General features: G+C 32.7%; 3 protein-coding genes across 3 annotated transcripts; 1 reads left to right on the top strand and 2 right to left on the bottom strand.

Moving 5' to 3' along the window:
- Positions 1-9,531, bottom strand: LOC132715943 (uncharacterized). Its single transcript, XM_060699064.1, has 2 exons — positions 9,404-9,531; positions 1-4,123 (listed from the first exon to the last, which is right to left on the bottom strand). The coding sequence occupies exon 2, from the start codon at positions 3,977-3,979 to the stop codon at positions 590-592; it is 3,390 nt and encodes a 1,129-aa protein (XP_060555047.1). The 5' UTR covers positions 3,980-4,123; positions 9,404-9,531; the 3' UTR covers positions 1-589.
- Positions 9,532-9,770: 239 nt separating this feature from the next.
- LOC132715936 (26S proteasome non-ATPase regulatory subunit 10-like) lies at positions 9,771-15,809 on the top strand. The gene is made up of 6 exons (XM_060699052.1): positions 9,771-9,923; positions 10,257-10,355; positions 11,437-11,583; positions 12,914-13,080; positions 14,008-14,089; positions 15,210-15,809. Exons 1-6 carry the CDS (start codon positions 9,828-9,830, stop codon positions 15,303-15,305), a joined length of 687 nt encoding a protein of 228 aa, XP_060555035.1. The 5' UTR covers positions 9,771-9,827; the 3' UTR covers positions 15,306-15,809.
- A 1,820-nt stretch (positions 15,810-17,629) lies between these two features.
- On the bottom strand, positions 17,630-21,884 carry LOC132715925 (dynein axonemal light chain 4-like). Its single transcript, XM_060699042.1, has 3 exons — positions 21,699-21,884; positions 19,819-19,902; positions 17,630-18,716 (listed from the first exon to the last, which is right to left on the bottom strand). Exons 1-3 carry the CDS (start codon positions 21,768-21,770, stop codon positions 18,552-18,554), a joined length of 321 nt encoding a protein of 106 aa, XP_060555025.1. The 5' UTR covers positions 21,771-21,884; the 3' UTR covers positions 17,630-18,551.
- Positions 21,885-22,346: the final 462 nt, after the last annotated feature.

Below are 22,346 nucleotides of genomic sequence, written 5' to 3'. Positions count from 1 at the left end.
TTTTAAATTTGTAACGTATATTTAATAAATAGATTTTCAACTTAATATTTGTAAAAGCGGCAGCAGTTTTTATATAGATTTGACATTTACATTTAAGTGCTTCAAATGCATGGCATATGATTTAAGAATACAAATATAACTCTATCCTAAACTAACTTATCAATCAATATAAGACGCATGGAAATATACATGTAAAACACAACGTAACAACATTACCCCTGTCTAAAATAAAGCACCAATAAATCATATAATATTAAGCCATCACTAGTTCGAAAGCAGCAAGTTTTCACCAGGTCTAAGACAGATCCAGCATAAAAACTCATCACACAATAAATGTAACGTTAAATAAATATATTTCCAAAATGCTCTGAAACAGTGAGATTCGTCTTTCCAATATATCAGGATTTCAACTAATATTCTTCTTATGCCATTAGCATGGTATTTAAACTTAAAATCATTCCATACACAAAAGATGATGCATGTTGATATATACTGAAAAGCAAACTAAGTATGATCTGTAAGTTGTTATATTGTGTGTGTAACATACACGCACATGGGTCGTGAAACAATTTTGCAACAATAAAATATATTATAGCACCATAGAAAATAACGGTTTGTCTGCCTGGTCGTCGTTATTTTGTGGATCATTATTTCGACGCATATCAACATTTTGCACCACTGCTGCTGCCGCCATACCATGCTGACCATTCATGGCTTGGATTGGTGGCGGTACAGTGTCTGCTACCTGGCGAGACGATTGAGACTGAGGAAGGTGCAGAACACCTTGTGAATTTGATGTTTGATGCTGGGACAAAGGAACACCTTGAAAACGACTCAAATCGGTACCCCTAGCTACCCCTGTTGTTGACACTGTCGCTGAAGAAACAGCTGGCACAAACTTAGCACTGCTGTCAGATGAAGCACCGGCAGTTTGTCTGTTATTGTTGTTTGTTTTAATTTGTTGTGGTTTGGGTAATATTGGAGGTAAAGCTGATTTTGTGGCAGTACCTTGAGACATCTGTCTCCTTATTATTTCTTTTTGTGGAGATTCCCTCACATTACTTAAAACTACAGGGTTTGAAACAGGTCTCCTCGTCTCTTTTGGATTAGTGTCAATTTTACTTGCATGAAATTGTTGTGGTGGCATGAAATTAGAGGAAAATCCATTATTTGTTTTTGGTCTGGCCCCACTTGCAGTGTTAGTTAAGTCTATAATAAAAGTATTTGTTGGTTGAATAATAACAGGCCTATCTTCCTTTGATGGCGATAGATTGCTTTGATTCTGAATTGTATTCGTTTTTCTTTGCAAAATCCTTTCAGACGGGGACAAGGGTGGTTGGCGCAATATCACAGTTGGCTGAGATGAAATATTACCATTGCTCCTTTCATTTGTGAGTTGTCCAAATTGCTTATTTACATTTTCGGTTCCTTTTGGCTTTTCTACTGGATACTGTATAGATATTCTTTCCGTTGACTCCACTGTCTCTTCACTTTCTTTGCTATTGCCTATTGGGTCAAATACACTAACGTCTCTGTCTTTAAATGTATACGTTAACCGTTTCGCTTTTAGCACTTTGGCGGAGGGTGATGTCGGTGATATGGAAGAGACAGGCGAAACTGGCGACTGTGGTTTTTCTTTTAAAACTTTCGCATAAACAACTTCTGCGTTATTATTTTCCTTTACAAAATTAAATTTTAACGGGGCTTTTGTGTAGTTATCTTTTGAAATATTTTCAGTCACATTTCCTTTGTCCACATTTGTTCTAGTTTTATCATTTGATTTCGAAAATGCCACTGGAGGTGGTCTCATTATTGGCGAAGATGGTAATGTCATTGTGTCAGACAATTGTCTGACAGAATGTACATCTTCAGTCTTAACTACAGATTCACTTTTATCAGAATGAACATTTGTATCGATTACTTCTTTTGGTTCTCGTTTAGGAGGAACAAATTTTAAAACTGGTCCAGAGTCTAGCTTGACTTCTGGTGATAAAGGTACACTAGATGTATTTAATGTTACTCTATTGCTACTTTGCAAAACTTTGTCTGTCAAATGACTCTGTGGAAAATTAAGAACAGCACCCTCAACAGGTCTGCTTTCTGTTACAAGTAAAGGTTTCTCTTCTGCAACATTTGTGATGTCAATATCCTTTGTGTCAAATACGTCGTCGTTATTTTCGACATTGTTCAGTCCGTTAATATCGGCGAAAATAGTATCTACCTCTTCATCCATATTTAAGTCTTTAAGATCTTCAGCCTTAACAGAAAAGTTTCTTGGTGGTTTTGGTGGTGGACCTACCTTTGGCACATGCACAAGTGGCTTTACTGGTACAGGAGAACACACATGTGGCATGCCTATTTGGCGAACTGGTTGTCTTAGCGAAAACTTCGTAGACCTTATCCTCTTACCAGCATATAAACTAGAATTTGATCCATCAATCGAGTCACTACGATTATCTAACCCTATGCGACCAATAAACATATTCTGATCTTTGTTTGGTTTGAATTCTGCAGATAAAGCTTTCCTCCTTCTTTCAATTCGTCTATCTCTATCGCTTCTCACAGTCTGACTTTGTGGACGTTTGTGTCTTAGAAGAACTTGTTGATCCATCACAAGAATCATATCACCGGAGTTGGATAAATTTCTAGATTCAATGCCCCGACCCTGAGAACCATTAATATCATAACACGTTCTTTTATTTTTAATTTCTTCATCAAAGGAAAGCAAATCTGCAGATCGACTAAGTCTCACCATATTTTGGTCGAACGCGTTACTTTCTTGTTTAGGTGGACGCTTTCTTAAAGAACCATGTTCAGATTGTGTTTCTTTTTCAGTCGCAGGTATTTTTGATTTCACTTGAGTGATTTTACCTCGCTTACTACTTCCTCTCTTTTCTCGCTCAGAAGAGTTGTTTCGCCCACGTGAATGTTTATGAAGGTCTTCACTTTTGGGTCGCTTTAGACCTCGACGTTTTGGTTTACTTCTAACGAGGCTAGTGTCCACTATTTCATACGGTGGTAATATCTCGTCTTGTTCTATTGGGACTGGAGGTCCAAATAGCATAGTCTGAGCGTAATGACATTCATCGTCCGGACTTCGCGGAGGATTGGTAGCTCCTGTACCGGAAATACTCGCATTGTCGTCAATAAGTGATTCTCTATGGGGTCTACCAATGCGCCCAAATGTAGAAAATGACGCACTTCGTGTACAAGGAGTTTTAAGAGGTGTTACTTTTGACAGTAACAATTCCTGGCGTAGGAGAGCTTGTCTATTAAGAGTGCCTGATGCGGTGTATGGTATCGGGAAAAATTCAGCTACATCTGAATTTTCGCCAATAGATTGCGATCTTCTATTGCTCATTGTATCTTTGTCCACACTTGAACGCTTTGATTGCCTTGATTCACCAACAAGAGGCGCCTGACTTCCGGTACTTGATCTTTCTTTTCCATTTCTTCGAATATAACTACCCTTTTTGCTTTGTTTTATTTTACCATCACTTTTAACGCAGTAAATTTCAGCACTATGTCCGATAAATAGATAGTAGATACAAATTCCATCAGAAAGAACACCAAGAGACAATTGCAGGACACCCAGTCCGAGATAAACTGCATGTATTACACTAGTCATGAACGTAGTTTGATTGTACCCATGGTAAAATCCGCTCCGGGCATCGAGTCCACCGGAAGCCAGTGCGATCATTCCTAGCGATGTGATACATCCAAAAATAGAAATGATCATGAAAGTTTTCACTGCACAAATGCTTCGTACGTAACTAGCAACAATGCCAAACATTCCAGCCAGCAGCATTACAGCACCGGACCAGAATCCTGTTCCTAAATAATATCCCCATAAATAGTTACTCCAAGCAACCACTGCATTTACAATACCTCCACATGCGCACATACACAGGACTAGAGAAATTATGAACACAATCTTGTGAGGGAACGTATGCGGCAACCGGTGGCGTTTCGTTGGCATGCTGATAAGTTAATGAAAGGAAATAATCCTCTTGCTTGATGTAACCTCCGTTTATGCTAGTTATCCAGTAGTCTAGTTATCCAGTAGTTTCTACAGCACCTCCATTTGTAATGCACTTCAGCCATTCATTCGTCAACACTTGCACTGAAAAGGGATAGGAAAGATTGTTGTTAAACTTTGTGGTTTTAGCTTAATCGATGATATGTCTTATAAAATTGAAATAGTGCATCGTAAATATGCGAGCATAGCCGGTTTTATTATTATTTGATGAATATCTCGGTACGCGTAAATATGCTAAATTATTTAAAAAGTCTGTTTACTTCGTCGTATTTTAAAAGTGGTGGTGTAAAATGAATCGGTGCGGAACATATCTGGCGAAAAAGCAACATTAATTCATTGTGCTCGTATATACATATTTCGTATGTGTATATATTCATGGTTGATTTCATTTATTCACTTTCAAATGTTGTTTAATACTGTAGCTGCTTCATTACCCAACATAATATACGATTTAATCAGTACACTACTTGAACAAATGTTATTACATATTACTTAAATTATATATTACTCATGCTAATTTTAGTACAGTTGTTACATGGTAACTTGTTCCCGGCTATGTTTTTTATAATCTATAATGATCAAACGTTCGTGGCATGATATATGTTTGCGCTACAATGGAGTTTCACTTCTGAATAATATATACGTAATTTATCATTAACCTGCTTGTACCTAAAATAAAGTGATTATATCTTTGTCATAAGTATAAAGCCAGTCTGATGTTTCATACTTATTACTAATTTGAATCAGTCCTAAATGACAAATATTCTTAGATCCAATATCAGAAAATGTAACATGCCGGGGATTCGAACTATTCACTTCATAGTCATAATCCAAACATGGTTTAAGGTCGGGGCTCGATCCTATGAATGTACTGACACCAAGGTTTGTATATCGATTACATTTGGCTAATACAGGCAATAACCGTCGTGTGTCTTACGAAATAATCAAGAGGGCTAAATTTCTCGATCTTATGCTACGACATTACATATACGGTATATATTTGCATATCTTTGGTGTAAAATATTATCATCTGTCATTTACAATTGTACATAACCGTGGAAAACTCAATTGACCTTTTAGTAAATAATACGTTTGTTTTTTTGCACCTTCAGATTCCTGTCGTTTTAATCATGTTATGCACATGAACACTGATCAATCAAGTGAAGAAAGAAACAAATATTTATATAGTCTCTTAATAAGGAGTAAAGAATTTAAACGTTTTTGTGACAAGTTTCACGTTGTAGCCCAGAGGAATGATATATAGATCCGCCGACGTCTAAATAAAAGGTTCATTATTAAAATAATATAAAAAGCGATGACTTTCACATTAAGTTTTTGTTTAATTTCTTATGTAATTTTATCAATTGATCAATTATTTTCAGTTGAATTTGTACATTTTCTATTGAAAAACAGCGGTAACTATGGATTTCGACTTGAAAAATCCAACATCATTGTACTGGCTTAAAAGCCAGATTAGTTTATAATCTTTTAATATCCATGAACGGAAAATGTCTTTAAAATAGACATTCTTTCAAATCAGTTTGTGTCTACTACATTTGCAAAAGTTATATGCGCGTGAATTGAAAGATAACAAAGAGTGTCATGCTATCAAGATTGTGAAAATCTAAAATCCTGCGTTTAAGAGGAACTTCACACAGCGTTACTCATTCTTTAAATAAACAAGTAAATAAATTATTGTGATAAAAGAGTAAGTTAAGTGCGTATACTTTCAAACTTAATGATTAACGGTCAGATTTCTTTTAAATAAGATCAGTATTACATATATGACATACTTTTTTTTATCATCATTACAAATGTGTTTTACGTTTTCTTGCTTGACAGGTCCAACTGTGATTCTCCTAAAAATTTATATATATTCCGGTATCATATTACATGTACATAGAAGTAACCTATAACAAACTTATTTTCTTTTTGTCATTTTCTTCACGTGTAACAAAACACAAAGTTGTGAACATATGAACAGTTTTCTTTACAAATATAGTATATAGCGTCATTTTATATAAAACATAAAATTTGTTTCAATTCGATCACTGTTCTATCGGAATAATTAAACGTTCATAATTGTGTCAGTTCTACTGCAGTTTTTTGTTAATCCAATGTAAAATAAGAACCCTGAATATATATTATGACAGATACGTTGTATATGTATATACAATGTACTTAAAATTTACATTGCGATAAATATATATGGGAAATGCATCGGCTTATCATTCGGGTGGGCGTGTTTCATTTGTGGCTTTATTAAACAGCTTGAGAACATGTATAGTACTCGGCACACCATGATCATTACAAAATCGCCTTAACTGTGTTTTTGTAAGTAAATATGCCTCACGTAACATTTTGATAATTTCAAGTCCGTATCCTTGTATACATGTTATTTGAAATTGAAGATCTCTGAATGTTCACGGCGATACTTATTCTCTTATTTGCCAATGCCACCAGCATTCGGCCAGACCAGTCCAAACACCGTTAATTGAAGTCGGACCTGACTCCATCATACACCAAGAATATACTGGATGTCTCCATGATTCCAGCATGTTTACCTTTAATTTACTTAACTGAACAATGTACTGTTCACAATCCAACAAGAGCTCATTGCACACATTTAAGAAGGTTGAATGCTGTATAAAAATGGACGTCACAATTCGTAGTTCAATTAGGCTACATATATTTGTACTACGAAATGAGATAATTTGCTATATTTTATGTATGGACAATGGTATTTTATGTATGGACAATATCTTCCCTTTTTAATTATTTGCACAAATGTAGTTGAATAATTTGTTGTTTTGAAATGCTTCATTTTTACATTTTTTTCCTAAATCCACGTTTTACCACAAAGTTGTGTTTCTGGTTTGACGTAGAAGCGAGATTCTGACTTCTGACACGTCAAAACATTTCGATGATTGAAGAAGAACAAAAAATACTAGATATGAAAGTATACAGTTGTTGATATTCTATATTCTTAAAATAAAATGAGCGTTTAAAATATATCGGCTGTTGATCTTGAAATACGCACACACAAAGTAATAATTAATGAAATTAAGATTTATCGATCCGATTGGCGAAAGATATTAAATGATTATATAAACAATATCGTCTATCCAATGAAAATAAAGCTTCCAAATATGCACAGGGTCTCTTACATTGTTAATCCCGCAATAAAATGTTACATATTTTGCCCCTGTGTTTAATGGGTGCTTTACATTGGTCGGTGCATAAACACTTCCCACATAAAAGATACTGTCCTTTCATGTTAGAGAATTAAAAATTGAAATCGGTGACTCACGAAAAGAATTGAAGGAATTTTCATATGGTATAGCAATAATAAATCTACAGTTGCAATTACCGACATATTTTCGAACATTTGCGAATTTGGTTAACGTCATTCGGTTTGTATCAAAAATATTAATAATGGTCCCAGTTCACGATTTATTTCATCGACTTTCTTTATCGCATAATTAGGTAATTCGCAAGTAATCAAATTTAAAATAGAATTGTAAGTGCACTCTATGGGTAATGAAGAGTAAAGCAATAAATCTTGATATGCTAGACCTACGCTGAAACTTTTTTTCTAATTAACTCAAAGTGAATTATTTAGGTTAAAGAGACGTTAAAAAGCTGAAATCAATATACATGTAAGTAAAATGACTTAACAAAATTAACACAATATGAACTACTACTTTTATTCATCTATATATGACTATATATATGGTTGGGTTCTTTTTAAGGTGATGCTTGAATAGACGCGATTGGAGAAGAAAGTTAATGAGACAGAAAATGTTTTTAGACATCTACAAACCAGTAGTTGACAGTTTATATTTATGACATTGGTAGCGATTCATATAAGTATAATTTTAACTTTTAACCTCTTTTGCTGACAATTATTTTGTCTGACTTACGTTAAAGATTTTATTTAACCTCACTGGATCATAAAAAATGTCCCTGAAGGTAATACCAGTGTGGATTGTTCTATGTTCCAAATACGAGATATTTCATTTATACTAAGGAAATACTTCAAGACAGTATCTGCTCTTAAATAGAATTAAATTTGCTGATTGCACATATTTTTTTCCGGTTCGGTGCGTTGGTAAAATAAATATTTTCCATATTGTAAGTTAAAACTTCGATATACTTAACTAAAATCAATCTAATTATAAATGGGTCATTTATAATTCAAAAATCTATAAGTCAAACTGGTCAATGGAAAGAATTTACAGTAGTTATACCAATACATAAATTGATATTCTAATGTATAAAGTTTAAGAACAGCCGAAATAAAACTTTAAAATTTTACAAACTCTTTTCATCATATAATTATGTTAGTTTAACTTTTTATTAATTCTAAATTTTTCTCTAAAGTTATTTTCTATGACATTTATTTCACTATTATTTCTTATATTAAACATGTCTGCATTTTAATAATCTTCTCTACCCTTAATTAAGGTGCTGAATTTCTTAAATAGACAGTTTGAAGTTGAACAGCTGAGCAGCCAAATGTACATGTATAGAGTCTGACCAGTGGTCAGACTCATCTATACTGGTGACAAATTAGGCTAATCAATACCGGTTACAGCAGGTCAATGTGTATTCCATTAGCTATTTTCATGTTTAGTATTACAAATGCAGATGCCACTAATTTAAACCTTGAACATTTTTAATCCTTGGGCAGGAAAATATTCGCAAAACTTTGAAAATACAATGAACATAATTCATATCATAAGAGAAATATTTTGCTGATTTTTTACATCCCATTTATCTTAATTGAGAAATTTTGCACGTGTAACTTTAAACGCGCTTCGTTGCACTGAATTTTAAAACATTCTATAAACTGACGATATCTGAATATATACAAAATGATAAATTAGATTTGACTATAGATATGCAAGAGACCATGAGTACAGCATATTTTACTCCCACATACATGTTCAGCAAATGTTTACGTCCGCGCAACCAGGTATGGTTTCCTTATATAGTAAGTTATAAGGGGAAGACGAAGCAATCATGAAATATGTTTTTACTTTAAGATGAAACAATGCCTTTTGTACACATAATTGTGATTGTAAATTCAAGCAACACATGTATATAAAATGTATAAAAAATGAACTTAAATAAAATATCAATGCAAAATATGGACACTTAAATGTATTTCTAACAAAATTGAATATAATACAGCAAAGATTAAACTGTTACTGCTATACATTAACTCCATACTGTACAGACAGAGTTAAGGTTTAATATAAAGAAAAGTTTAAATATACTTTTTTAAATGCATTTTAAAAAATGTGATCATTCCCTATAACTTTAAAAATGTAGACAAATTAAACGATTTATTAAACGTACCTGAAATATTCCACATTTACTTTTATGTCAAAAACATTAAAAGTCTAATTGATATCGAACTTTTACTGTTTGTTTACCTCACCTGTTTAACAGGTAAGTGCGTATTCGTGTGCGATTTAGATGAGACTATAGTCTTATATTTTATAAAATGAAACTTATCGGTAAAGCATTTGTTGTCCATTACATGTTAGGTTTTTGGCGGGGAATTATTACACTTGCAGGGCTTTCTTCAAATTAGAAGTTTACTTCCCTTCTTAAACTTTAGTAATCAAATAAAAGACCTGGAACGACGGGTTTAAACCGAGGAAAATTCAAGTAAATGCCAATCGAACACGGCTAAGCCACATTAAAAGGCTATATTTGATTAGTGGAATTATTCGGCCTGTAGCCAATCAGAAACATTCTACTTTCGTTTTGATGCAACATGGATGAAATAAGCAAATTATCATACGAGGGTAACTTTGAGCTTCTTAAAATAAAACTGAGAGAGGATAACAGCCTTGCCACGAAGCCAGATAATGTAATTGACATTTTATTATTATATTTTGACATAGAGCATTTGCATAGTTAGCACATGACAATCTGTTAATTAATCTCCATCATTGTTTTTTGTTGGCCACATTGTTTTTGATGTGGGTGGGGTGAGGTAAATAAGGGTAGACAAGTTTGAGGAATATATTATGCATTTGCAATTTCTTTGCCTGTTAGTCATAATCAGAATTGATTGTTAAGCAGTATCATGTAGAGGACTTGATAGTTTCTTATTTGCAGGTTTACCTTATTGCTATTCATGAACATATATATGTACATGTGTAATTCACTTTGACTAATCATTTGAGATATTCTTTTTCAGACACAGCGTGTGCCTTTACACTGGGCAGCTTCTGGTGGTCACACAGAAATTGTAGAGTACCTTCTGTCTCTTAATGTGCCAGTAGATGCTAGGGATGAGGTACACTAATTGATTAACTTATACAGGTGTCATTGATAATGCCGTTTATTTGATACATATTATAAAATTATTATTGTAATTTCTAAGGGAATATCATCAGACTTGCTTTATTTGCACTTTGATGAAATTGTGAAAATATAATTACATAACAAGACATTTTTATATTTCAAATGATCTTTAAAGAAATGAGCTATTGTTGATCTGACAGAAATCTTTTTTTTATCTTTTGGATCATTTTTTTTATCCCACCATTAACTTTTTACAAGTTGGCAATAAAAAGGTCTGACAGAAAGAGTACAAAATACGTATTCACTATGATAATACCCATTGCCAACAAAGCAAAAGTGGTAACAAACAGTTCATCTATGTAGCAAATGAGAATTTTTTGAAAAGAAAAGAAAAATTTTTGACGAATGAAAATGATGGAATTTCTGAGGCATAATGGGTTTCAGGATATATGGTATGGCATTGTCAATCTGTCCGTAGACAATTGACAATTGGTTTTTGATTGATAGCTTTTGAAGAATGTCAATAATTTTGATTATATCTGGCACGCAAATATGTTATATCCAAACATCATCACTGCATTTAAGTTATTATTGACATTATTATACTTTTTTTTGTATGCAAATTTTCTATAAAATTATTGGTTTCAACACAATTACATGTAGGTCCTACTTTTGAATGATTTCAGTGATTATGTTTATATTTGGCAGTATCTTATATCAAAACTTAGGTTCAATTTTGCTGCAATCAATTTGTAATTAATAATAGAGTAAATACCCCTTTATAAAGAAATTTTTCCTGAAATTATTACATGTACTTTCCTATTAAAGGATAACTTGTGAAAGATTTCAGTGATTGTGTTTATATTTAACACTATATAAGTATATTTTATCAAAGCACAGGTCAAGTTTAAATTTGAAACCTTTTTGTCCATGGTGTCTTTTTGTAAATTTGCCACTGGATGTATATATTGACTCACCTCAGTGGGATACTTGATTTATTATAGATTAATTATAATCGTCTTGTTTAAAAGGGTAAACATAAGTAAACCAGACAGTTTTACATTATCCTATAGTCAAACTGGACACCTCTAATGATAGCAGCTTCAGCAGGTGGGACACAGATAGTTGTAATACTATTGGCACATGATGCCCAGGTGAATGCTGTGAACACGACAGGTCATTGTGCGTTACACTATGCTGCCTCAAAAGATAGATATGAGGTATGATATATATAATCCATTTTAATTTGGTTTATACAAATTTATTTTAGTCCGATTGTGTTGGAAGCTATATGCTTATTGAAACACTCTCGAATCCGTTCCTCTGGAACCAACCAGTACTAAGCGATGATTGTAAAGTGTCTTGCTCAAGGAAACAACAGCTTGCCCCTGACAGGTTTTGAACCCACATGGTCAGCAATCCTTAGATTACTAGTCTTGACGCGTCAACCACATGGCCAAGCTGCCATTTACATTCCATTTGTACTAGTTTATGTACTCTCAACAAGCTTAGTTTGGGGATGGCAATGCCTTTTTAAATTAGAAAATATAATTATATATCAAAATTTAGATTTTCTTTCAAGTCTCAGAAAGCAGTGTAGATACATGTATCAGCTACAACAGGAAATGAAGGCTCATAGGCAAGTTTCATATGGCAAATAAATTCTATCATCTTGCTTCCATTTAGAAATAAACAATCCACTTTTGCTGGAGAAATATTTCTAAATAATCTTTTGTTTGAATTTTTTTTTAAATCCTACTTAGCATATTTATTTAAGATTGAAATTCATACTTTAATTAGTCATTAATGTAGTGACTATGAATCAATTTCAGTGATTATGTGTGTGATGATAGTCTATTGTTTAACTCACCAATACATTAACAATTAAAAGTCAGTACACAATGTCATTCCTCCCAGTTGTCTTATACTTGTATTTGGCAAAATGAAGACATTTGATATTTGTAAAGTAGATTCATAAGCTTAATTAATGACATCAAATAATGGACAAAGTCTTACCAAGTGAGTCAATGATTTTGGACATTAGACAAGCAAGTTGTATCTGTATCTGGGGAAGTTTTGATTTGAGATGGGTATCATCTCAAATGGAATATTTATATTTCATATTGTATTTTTTTAGATAATCTATTGTTTACTCGCCAGTACATTAATTATAATACACAATCTCACTTTGCCCATCACACAAAATGGAGACAGTGTAAGGTAGTTGCACTCTTGAAAAATAGCTGCACCTATGGCTTTATGTTCCAGCTGGCTTGGAAACAAATGACAATCATCTTCCCTTTTTAATGACGATTTAACCAAACTGCGATTTTATGTCCACAGTACTACCACAGTACTACCAAATAACATGACAGAAAGCCGCTCAGATTGAGCTATACCCAAAGTTTGGGTCCAAAACTTAGGTTAATTGCAATAAAATTGACAAAAGTACTGGTTAAATGATAAAATAAAATCAAAGAAACTAGTAATTATTTTATGAAACTTTGTCTGTCTTTGATGTATATTTATCATTACTTCTTTTATTCTTAGATTGCAGAGAAATTGCTTGAGAATGGTGCAGATCCTAACATTGGAGATCGATATGAGAACACCCCTCTACATCGTGCCGCATCTAAAGGCCATGTTAAACTAGTGAAATTATTACTACAATATCATGTGGATGTTAATTACAAAGATTCCATTGGCAATACACCATTGTAAGTATATATATGAAATTAAGTATTGCTTGATCAGTATACAGTGTGACAGGGACATTTTGTGCAAATTAGGAACAATTATAATGGATAATGCACAGTATTAGACATAAGTAGTAAGAAAATAAATTATGCAAATTAGATTTTGGAGCAGCCAATAAAAAATGTTTTGCCTGCAACCAAAAATAACATTTTTATACACTAATTTAATTACTTAATCCCTTGTTATAAAAACATGCAAATCATGTCAAGGATCTGCTATTAAATAAAAAATTCTGCTAAGACGCATTTATTTTGCAACATGACTCATTGATTTTGCTACAGGACTCATTGTTTTCAAACATGTGCGTCAACCGACGCATTGTAAGGAATTTCTAGATTAATCACTGCTTGTAAAATAGTCTAGTCGCTTAATTAAAAATAATCCAATTATACTTTGCCAGCAATTGTTTTTCCAGCCAGTTGACATACTGTTTCAAAGTGTAAATTTTGTCCAACGTTTGCATTTGTTCACAGAAGCTACAAGCTTTCTGTACAATCAAGATTGTTTTGTTTTGTTTAAATTGAATTTTGTCCATTATATGAAAGAGAATTTATTGTCATTTGGACAAATAATAAGCTGCTTCATGTCAGTTATTCTATATGTTTATACTGTAGTTACTCTATATGAGCCGCGTCATGACAAAACCAACATGTTGCGTTTGCGACCAGCATGAATCCAGACCAGCCTGCGCATCCGCGCAGTCTGATCAGGATCCATGCTGTTCGCTTACAAACCCTAGGACAAGTAGAGAATCTGATAGCGAACAGCATGGATCCTGATCAGACTGCGCGGATGCGCAGGCTGGTCTGGATCCATGCTGGTCGCAAACCCACTATGTTGGTTTTGTCGTGACACGGCTCATATGTTATTGTATGATTGTATTTTAGACATTTAGCATGTGAAGAGGAGCGGGCAGAAATGGCAAGATTGTTGATAGAACATGGAGCTTATGTTACCATCATGAATAAGGTATATACATTTAACTCCTTGATAGTGGTATAGCTAAAAAAAATCTTGTACAATTCACAATAATTTGAAATGTCAAGATGTTTCATTGTGCTTTAATCACATTCTTCATAGTAGACCAATCTAATATGGATCACTATGTAAAATATGTGTTTCTAGTGGTACAAATCTCTGTTTGAAATCCCCAAGTCACTGTTTGATTTTTCAGTAATATAGAAAATACATGGTTGATGTCAGGATGGAGAAGGTTTATCCGATGAGCGAGAAAGTGTATCTTGGCGAGCTTTAGCGAGCCAAGATTCACTTTCGAAGCGAACCGGATAAACTTTCTCCATCCCGACATCAACCATGTATTTGATTTATCCTGCTTTTAATCATGCTTTTAGAATAATTAAATGGTTACATTCTTCTTTTTCCTCCAATAAAATAGCATTAATATGTAGTTTTGTTTTGCTGCTAAACATGTGACGTCATCGTAAGACGTAATGACTGGAGATAGATAAGTTTATCTGGCAAGGCTTTATCCAGCTGATGATATAGACAGTAGCAGGATAATTGCTGTTATATGGATGTTTGACCCTCGTATATCCATTTGAAAATCCAGCTTTTTTTAACCAAAGCACACTTTGGTATTCATGTATGGTTCTTAATGTTTCTAGTATATTTGACTATAATTTTCAAAAAAATGAGCATGAATATGGAGGCATTCCGTGGTCTTTCTTTAATCGTTGCATGATGGAAAATTTTTGTCTGCTACAAATTTTGTTAGTTAATTTCTTTTTAATCCAATTTTCTGGAAATCAAACAAAATAAAAGTTCATTGTCAAACAACTCTACAAAAATGTAACTCATTGACTTATAGTATGACTAAGGCATAATTATTTTGTGTAGTACACTTTATCCTTCCCAGTTTGTGTAACTTCCATATACTTCTTTGAATTAGGTAGCTTTAAGGGTTTTAGTATCAAAATAACTTAATTTTAGTGGTTGGTCAGGTTGCATAGATTTTCAGGACGGCCAACTTTACTGGTAACACAGGTTAGCTATAATTACCTGTAGTAATCTAAAAATTTAAAGAAAATATTTATATCACATGCTTAATAAAGAACATCAAAAATTTCAGGAAGAGAAAACACCTTTAGATCTGGCACCACTAAATTTGAGACGGACACTTCAGAAACACAGCGAGCAAGTTCAGATAATTCCAACAGACAGATGATGATTTACTGTGAACAGTTTATGCTCTTTTATATAGAATTGAACAGAAAAAAAATAGATTCTACAACCAGACTTTATATTTTGAAGGGTGAAAAACTATGAGTTGAATGACGTTTTGATTACTAGTTAATGATTTTTGCCAAACATTCAAATTTATCCCTTATTTCTGTTTGTTAAATAACTATCAATGGTGTAGCCAGGTTTATTTAAAACCTATAATGCATTTTATAGGAAGGTCTAAAGTATTAACAAGAGTGAATCCATTTTGAATTACATGTAATATGATTGTTTACAGTTTAACTTGTGCTGATACATAGCAACAGGAAACACGGAACAAACAGAATGTACATACATATTTAGAGGAGTGATACATTCTGGCATTTCGTTGTTTAATTATTTAAAGGAAAACCGGCCTTTGGCAAAATTAGAAACTGGTCCCAAACATGAATAAGTAAATGTCAATTAATACTGAAATAATACTAAAAAAAAGATATGTTTTGTTTAATCATTGTTTAATAATTAATTCATTCATTGCATAATGTTTCCTTCATTAATTGTATGTCATCTGTTAATTTGCCATGAATTCATTCTGTTAATAAAAATGATTAAAAATTATATCAGTTTTGTGGAGGTCCTCAATGAGATGCTGCATGCCAAATATCTAAGGTCTGTGCATTGTAGTTTCACATGATAAAACTGAAATAAATTTTCCTATACAAATTTATATAAAAGAAGTGAGGCCAAGGGTGGGCCAATGTTGTATTGACCCATGGGGCATAATTAATACCAATTATGTTGTGGTCCACAAAGTGATGTTACATGATAAATATCAACTGGTAAGTTCTGGGCATTATAGTTTCACACATTAAGTCTCGAATGTGTTTTCCGGATAGTATGGCCAATATTGAACCCATGGGCATAATTCTTATCAGTTTTGTAAAATTGAAAGGTCAGTAAGGTAATGCAACATGCTAAATATCTAAGCTCTAGACATTGTAGTTTCACAATCTTTTTATGCTTCCTGAAGGGTGAGCATATAGTTGCCACTTTGTCTGTCCGCTATTCTTGTCCGTGACATAACTTTGAAACAATAAGAGGTATCAACATGAAATTTTGTAGGTAGATAGATCTCAACGAGTAGATGTGCAGTGCACAAGACCCTTAACTCTGCCTTGCCTAATTTTGGAATTATTGCCCTTTGTTTAAGTTTACACTTTGAACTTTGTCCAGGACATAACTCTAAAACTATAAGAGATATCAACATGAAATTTTGTAGGTAGATAGATCTCATTGTGTGGAAGTGCAGTGCTAAAAAACCATAACTCTGTCTTGCCTAATTTTGGAGTTATTGCCCATTTGTACAACTTTGAATTTTGTGCGGGACATACAATGTAACCCTAAAACTATAAGAGATATCAAGATGAAACTTTGTTGGTATATAAAACTCATTGGATAGAAGTGCAGTTTAAAAGACCCTTATTATGGAGTTATTGCCCTTTGTTATTTTTTTCCTCAACTTTGTTCCAGACATAGCTTTGTAGGTTGATTGATCTCATTAAATAAGATTAACTAAGAAATGCAGTGCAAAGAACTTTAACTTTGCCTTGCTTATTTTGGAGTGATAGCCCTTTGTTCATTTTTACACTTTGTAATGGACATAACTCTGACACTTCAAGAGGTATACTTTTCTGTGTCCGTCCAAAACCTTCTCTGGGTGCATCACCCGGTTCAACCGGCTCTTGTTTACATATCAAGTTAATTCCCAGGATGGGGCCAATTTAATCCCAGGAACTCCAAACCTGCACATCTGTCTCATTTAATCACATACTTGTGCCGCTTTTGCAACTCCGTACAAATAGTATTGCACAGCAGTGAGCTGTGCATATATTTTGATGGTGCAAAGACACACTAAATGCTAGCGTTACACTATAAGTGCGACAATAAAAAAATAGGATTTTTTTTCACTTTGAACAGTCTTTTTTGGGCATGTAATCAACCCTTTCAATATTAAACCTAACACTCATTTACTATCCTCTAAATAATTAACACTTCAGCAAAGTAGTTTCAATTTCCTTTCATATGTTCAAAAGATACAGACCAATCACGAAATTGCTTGCAGATGGACCAGGTGCATAACAATATAATGCCGAAAAAAATTTCAGGCAATTAATACTAAGCTATTGATTGTATAAATGTTCTTCAACACAAAATTACAATGAACATTGGAAAAGTATCCTTTCACCAGAAAATCATGATGCTTTTTTGTAATAATGAATAGTTGAGGAATGCTTTTCAAAACATGATAAATAGAACACAAACATAATGTAGAAATATTATGAATTTATTAATAATAACATATAAAACTGTATGTCTCAACATAAAGAACAAGGAGCAGAGACTGATGGGTTAAACAACACAAATTCCTGTCCTTACAGAATAAGATAATGTATACAGGAATTAATGTACAAATATCACATCTTTAATCCAGTAGTGAGTGGATTTTTTTTTACGATGATCATAGCAAAATAAAAAAGCGTAGATCACTTAAAAATATACAGTAACATTTTGGATATGTAATTTTTGGAATGTAATAAAAAATTTATGGAAAATAAGATACACACACATGAACCATTTAAAAAAACACTGCCAATACATTAAATTATTTACTTAATGACCTATCCTAAAAATATAAGAAAAAATGTCGGAATTAAAGCATTCCTGCCTCAACATAAAAAATGCAAATTGATATGACATTGCCAAGAACAAACCTCATTATTTGGCAGTATTTAACTATGTAGTTATAATTTAATACTACTTGACTTTGATTAATTAATCTCTTTAAAATATTTCAGTATCGTTTTTCTGGAACACAAATATTTCATTCACGTAAATCAGATGATGAGATCTGTCAGATGTTATAACAACTGTCACAAATTGAACTGTTAGATGGTACTTTTTCCAGAAATTATTTGCTATCACAACAATTTTTGGTTATAATAAATTAATTCCAGCTGACTTCTTTTTTTTATATGTATAACCAGACTGAACTTTTACTTGTAGGAAAAAAGTTTAAATATGAATAACCATTTTCACTGAAGAAATGACGAAAGTTTAATGTAAAACTCTCTCAAATAAAAACTTAATTTGACACTTTACTGTATAATACATTCTATGTATGTTGCAATATGTTTCAGCTGGAATTAACAAACCATAATCAAACACTTTCATAAATTGTATATAAAAGTTTTTAAGAACACTTCCACACACAAATAGCAAGATTTCCTCCAAAGAACATGTACAGTAAGTTTTTAACTTCATGTGTAAGCTCAAAACCAAAACCTTCCCCTACGACCGCATGCCATGAAGCACCAAACTTTTTGTCCATTGTTTCTTTAATCATTTTTGCAGCATTCTGTAATGTAAACAACATATCTATTACCAATTTGGTTAAGAAACCACTTAAATATTCAATATTGAAATGAAAACACTAATTACTTACAAATTGCAAAATATGCTAGTTAAAGAAAGAAATAACTTTCATTATATTTATTTCATTCTTAAATTACATTTATTAGTACTGATCATTTCTTCAAAAAGAAATTCTGAATTGACACAGATAATATGGACATATATACATATCAGATATTATGTACACATGATCCCATTATTACAAGAACAATTAATGAGCCGCGTCACGACAAAACCAACATAGTGCGTTTGCGGCCAGCATGTATCCAGACCAGCCTGCGCATCCACGCAGTCTGATCAGGGTCCATGCTGTTCGTTATCAGTTTCTCTACTTGTTATGGGTTGGTCGGCAAATAGCATGGATCCTGTCCCTGATCAGAGTGCGCGGATGCGCAGGCTGGTCTGGATCCATGCTGGTCGCAAATGCACTATGTTGGTTTTGTCTTGACGCAGCTCATTTTATTTGTGAAATTGAACCATTATTTGTATTAGAATATGTTCATTGGAGGTTAAACAGTTCTTTGATAACCTGAGATCACCAAAAATCTCTGAAAATTTGAGAACTGTCTGTGCCATGTTAAATACCAATAATATCAATTACATTTCTTGTCTAAGACCTAATAGTTATATTATATTGATATTATGTCCAACTTTCCTTTCATTTATCTAACTTGCAACAAAAACAGAGAAATGTAGGTATGATGTTAGATATGTTATAATAGTATGATAATGCCATTACCAATATTTGAAATATCTGATAATAGAAATACACACACATACATAGATCTTACAGTTGAAATTTACTTTGATAAGAAAATATAATAAAATAAGTGTAAATTAAAGCACATTTTTTTCATTTGTAATTCTGGGTAAAAAACAAGATTATGTTATTTAATATTTTAATAAATATCTGTTTAAAAATAGGTCAGACATAGATCTCACATTTAAATTTACTTTGGTAAGTAAGGCAATTTAAAATAAGTGAAAATCAAGCCACGGATTCATTAAAAAAATTCATGGGAAAAAGAACAACAGCAAATACATACTTCATTATTTTGTGAGAACTTTTCACATGCTGTGACACACAATTCCATGGCTTCTGTTTTCATTTCATCATTCATATCAGAGTGCTGAAATAGGAAATGATTTATATTATATTCATATTTATATCAATTTTCATGAATTTTATAATAAAAGTAAATCATTACAAATAACACAGGAGTCAATATTTCTGTTCCCATATAATTTAATGAAGGATCTCAGGTTGTTCAGTAGACTCTAAAACTCAATGGTCAATGATCTGCCACACAAAATTTTTAAGGATCAAACCCAAATATTCATGCAAGCTTTTTTGTTTTGACATTTTCAATATTTTTTATTATTTATATTTGATTTAGTCCCTATGTTTATCAATTGATTGGCTGTCAGTTGGAAGTCAAGGTTTGATACCTTACTAAGTTGGTAGTTGCCTGCCTTTTAAATTTATGTCCCAGAGATTTGGCACTTTAATATCAATATAGCTAGAACCTGGGAAAGCCCAACAAATATTGTGCGTTTAGGGCTCTTTATTATATCAACGATGGTCGCACGTAAAGACAGACATCTATGAAATATCAGACAGTCGGTCTTGCAGTCAAAATATTGAGGCTAGAACCTGGGAGGTAAAGAGTCAACTCGGCCCTATACCAACACGGCACGGTTCAACTTGGCCCACGTTTGAAACAAACATATTAAACGTATTAACTTTTTTATAACTGTACTTGCAAATTATCAAGACAAGTTGTTTCAAATGAAAAATAATAGATATCTGGTATATTATTATATAACTGTACATTATACTTCTGTAGAATTAAAGTATATTTAGAGGAAATTTCTTTCATTCCTTCTTGCAGATTCTTTAAAAATTAGTTCCCTTTGCTGCTTTTTGTTTATAAAGTAATCTTCAATAAAATATGAAATAAAAACATGTTTACTTGTTGTTTCAAATATTTTTAAATGTTCTTTATGCTATATACATAAAATAACATGTAATGCATTTATTAACATGCAATGTATTTTGCAATGTCACAAAGATGGATTGTATAGTGGAACCCCATTGTATCGTGCTATTCATTGTATCGATCTATTTACAAATCTTTAGATTTTTTTGAAAATGCACTTACTACTGATTGCTAACATTCACAACAGTGTCACGAAAATCTTTCGCATTTGTTTTGTGCCGTAAAAATGGTCAAAAACATGTTTCCAGTACCGTCAGACTTTGTAGATAATAAATAGACTTATAAATAGTGTGTTCTTATTAAAAACACATTTACTGTCTGTTTGAAAGTTTGCCTAAAATTTATGCTGACATTTTAAAACACGACATCTTTGATTCTAATTGACAGAAAAATCTAGCATAAAGATGGGTCAGACGTCCAAAACTTTGGGACTAACTGAGCGATTCTTCACAATGCATCGATATAATGGCGTGACCTTATTCTTCAACCTGTTTGACATGTCTGTAAATAACCGTATATTCCAAAGCTAAAACTTTATATCAGTAATGTTTGCCATGTAATATTTATGACAAAAGAATCAAAATAAATGATACAAAATAAAGATTCAGGGAAATTTAAACTTTTTAACTGCAGTTGTGATTTATGGGTAAATAGATCGATACAACGGGGTTCCAGGATATAGGTATGCTTAATAAGTTTTTTTTACCCTAAGCATTAAAAACTATTTCATTACCAAAAATGTAATAATAATTTATGAAAACATCTTTCCACGTTTGTAAATAAGTCTGTATAGTAATTATGTGGTTCCAACAATAAAGAGTGATAAAACAAACCAATATAGATCTATTAATAAATTGAAATTTGTTTTACCCCACCCACTTTCTTTTAATATCAGTAAAGATAAATATGATCAATAAATACATTACCCTAATCAAAGGGTATGTGTGAACTCTTTTCGCATCTCCCGTATCTTTCTTTTCCTCCGTTGTTTCCGCCATTGTTATGTGTTATTAAACCAAACTCAAGTATGTTTAACTCTTTATACTGTGTATGCTTTGTTGTTGTAGTTTTTCGAAACTTTCGTCTCCAAGGTAAGCAATGCGCACGCGCTCGCACCTGCTGACTGGTCTCCTCAGTTTGAAACTACCAGAAAGTGATAAAATCACATTAAACCCAACTTAAGCAGTGGTGGGATTGCAGTACTTGTCTTGCTCCCAGTGTTTTTCTTTATTTTCTTTTTTCACTATTAACATTTTAACCATGACTAGAATACATTTTCAGTCTCACCATCTTAGCATGTTTATTATGCTGGGACTATTTTGCTTTTCTTACTAACAATCCGACGTGCACTTAATTCCTGCCTATAACACTCGCGAGATTGGTTGGCAGTATCCAGAGATAGAAACGTGTAACTGGGCAAATACATGTAAATGGCAAATGATCTTCAACACAAAAATGTAAAACTATGCATATTGGACAAAACATACCATGTGATTATTTTATGAACGACTGAAGCAATATACCTGCAAAATTCAACAAATAAATGAAGAAAAAGACCTTGGCGTGAACATATA

The sequence above is a fragment of the Ruditapes philippinarum genome, unplaced genomic scaffold, assembly GCF_026571515.1.
Source record: "Ruditapes philippinarum isolate M1 unplaced genomic scaffold, ASM2657151v2 ctg1806_1_1_1_1, whole genome shotgun sequence".
Taxonomy (NCBI): Eukaryota; Metazoa; Mollusca; class Bivalvia; order Venerida; family Veneridae; genus Ruditapes; species Ruditapes philippinarum.
This window is presented reverse-complemented; position numbering and strand designations above follow the sequence as displayed.

What these genes read in the sequence shown, in the direction of transcription:
- LOC132715925 (XM_060699042.1), bottom strand. Translation starts at nt 21,770, where the DNA reads ATGGCGGAAACAACGGAGGAAAAGAAAGATACGGGAGATGCGAAAAGA. An exon ending in ACACATACCCTTTGATTAGG is followed by an intron (nt 19,903 to 21,698) that starts GTAATGTATTTA and finishes TTCCTATTTCAG; the next exon opens with CACTCTGATATGAATGATGA. An exon ending in AGTTCTCACAAAATAATGAA is followed by an intron (nt 18,717 to 19,818) that starts GTATGTATTTGC and finishes TTTACATTACAG; the next exon opens with AATGCTGCAAAAATGATTAA.
- LOC132715943 (XM_060699064.1), bottom strand. Translation starts at nt 3,979, where the DNA reads ATGCCAACGAAACGCCACCGGTTGCCGCATACGTTCCCTCACAAGATT.
- LOC132715936 (XM_060699052.1), top strand. Translation starts at nt 9,828, where the DNA reads ATGGATGAAATAAGCAAATTATCATACGAGGGTAACTTTGAGCTTCTT. An exon ending in CAGTAGATGCTAGGGATGAG is followed by an intron (nt 10,356 to 11,436) that starts GTACACTAATTG and finishes ATTATCCTATAG; the next exon opens with TCAAACTGGACACCTCTAAT. An exon ending in TCCATTGGCAATACACCATT is followed by an intron (nt 13,081 to 14,007) that starts GTAAGTATATAT and finishes ATTGTATTTTAG; the next exon opens with ACATTTAGCATGTGAAGAGG.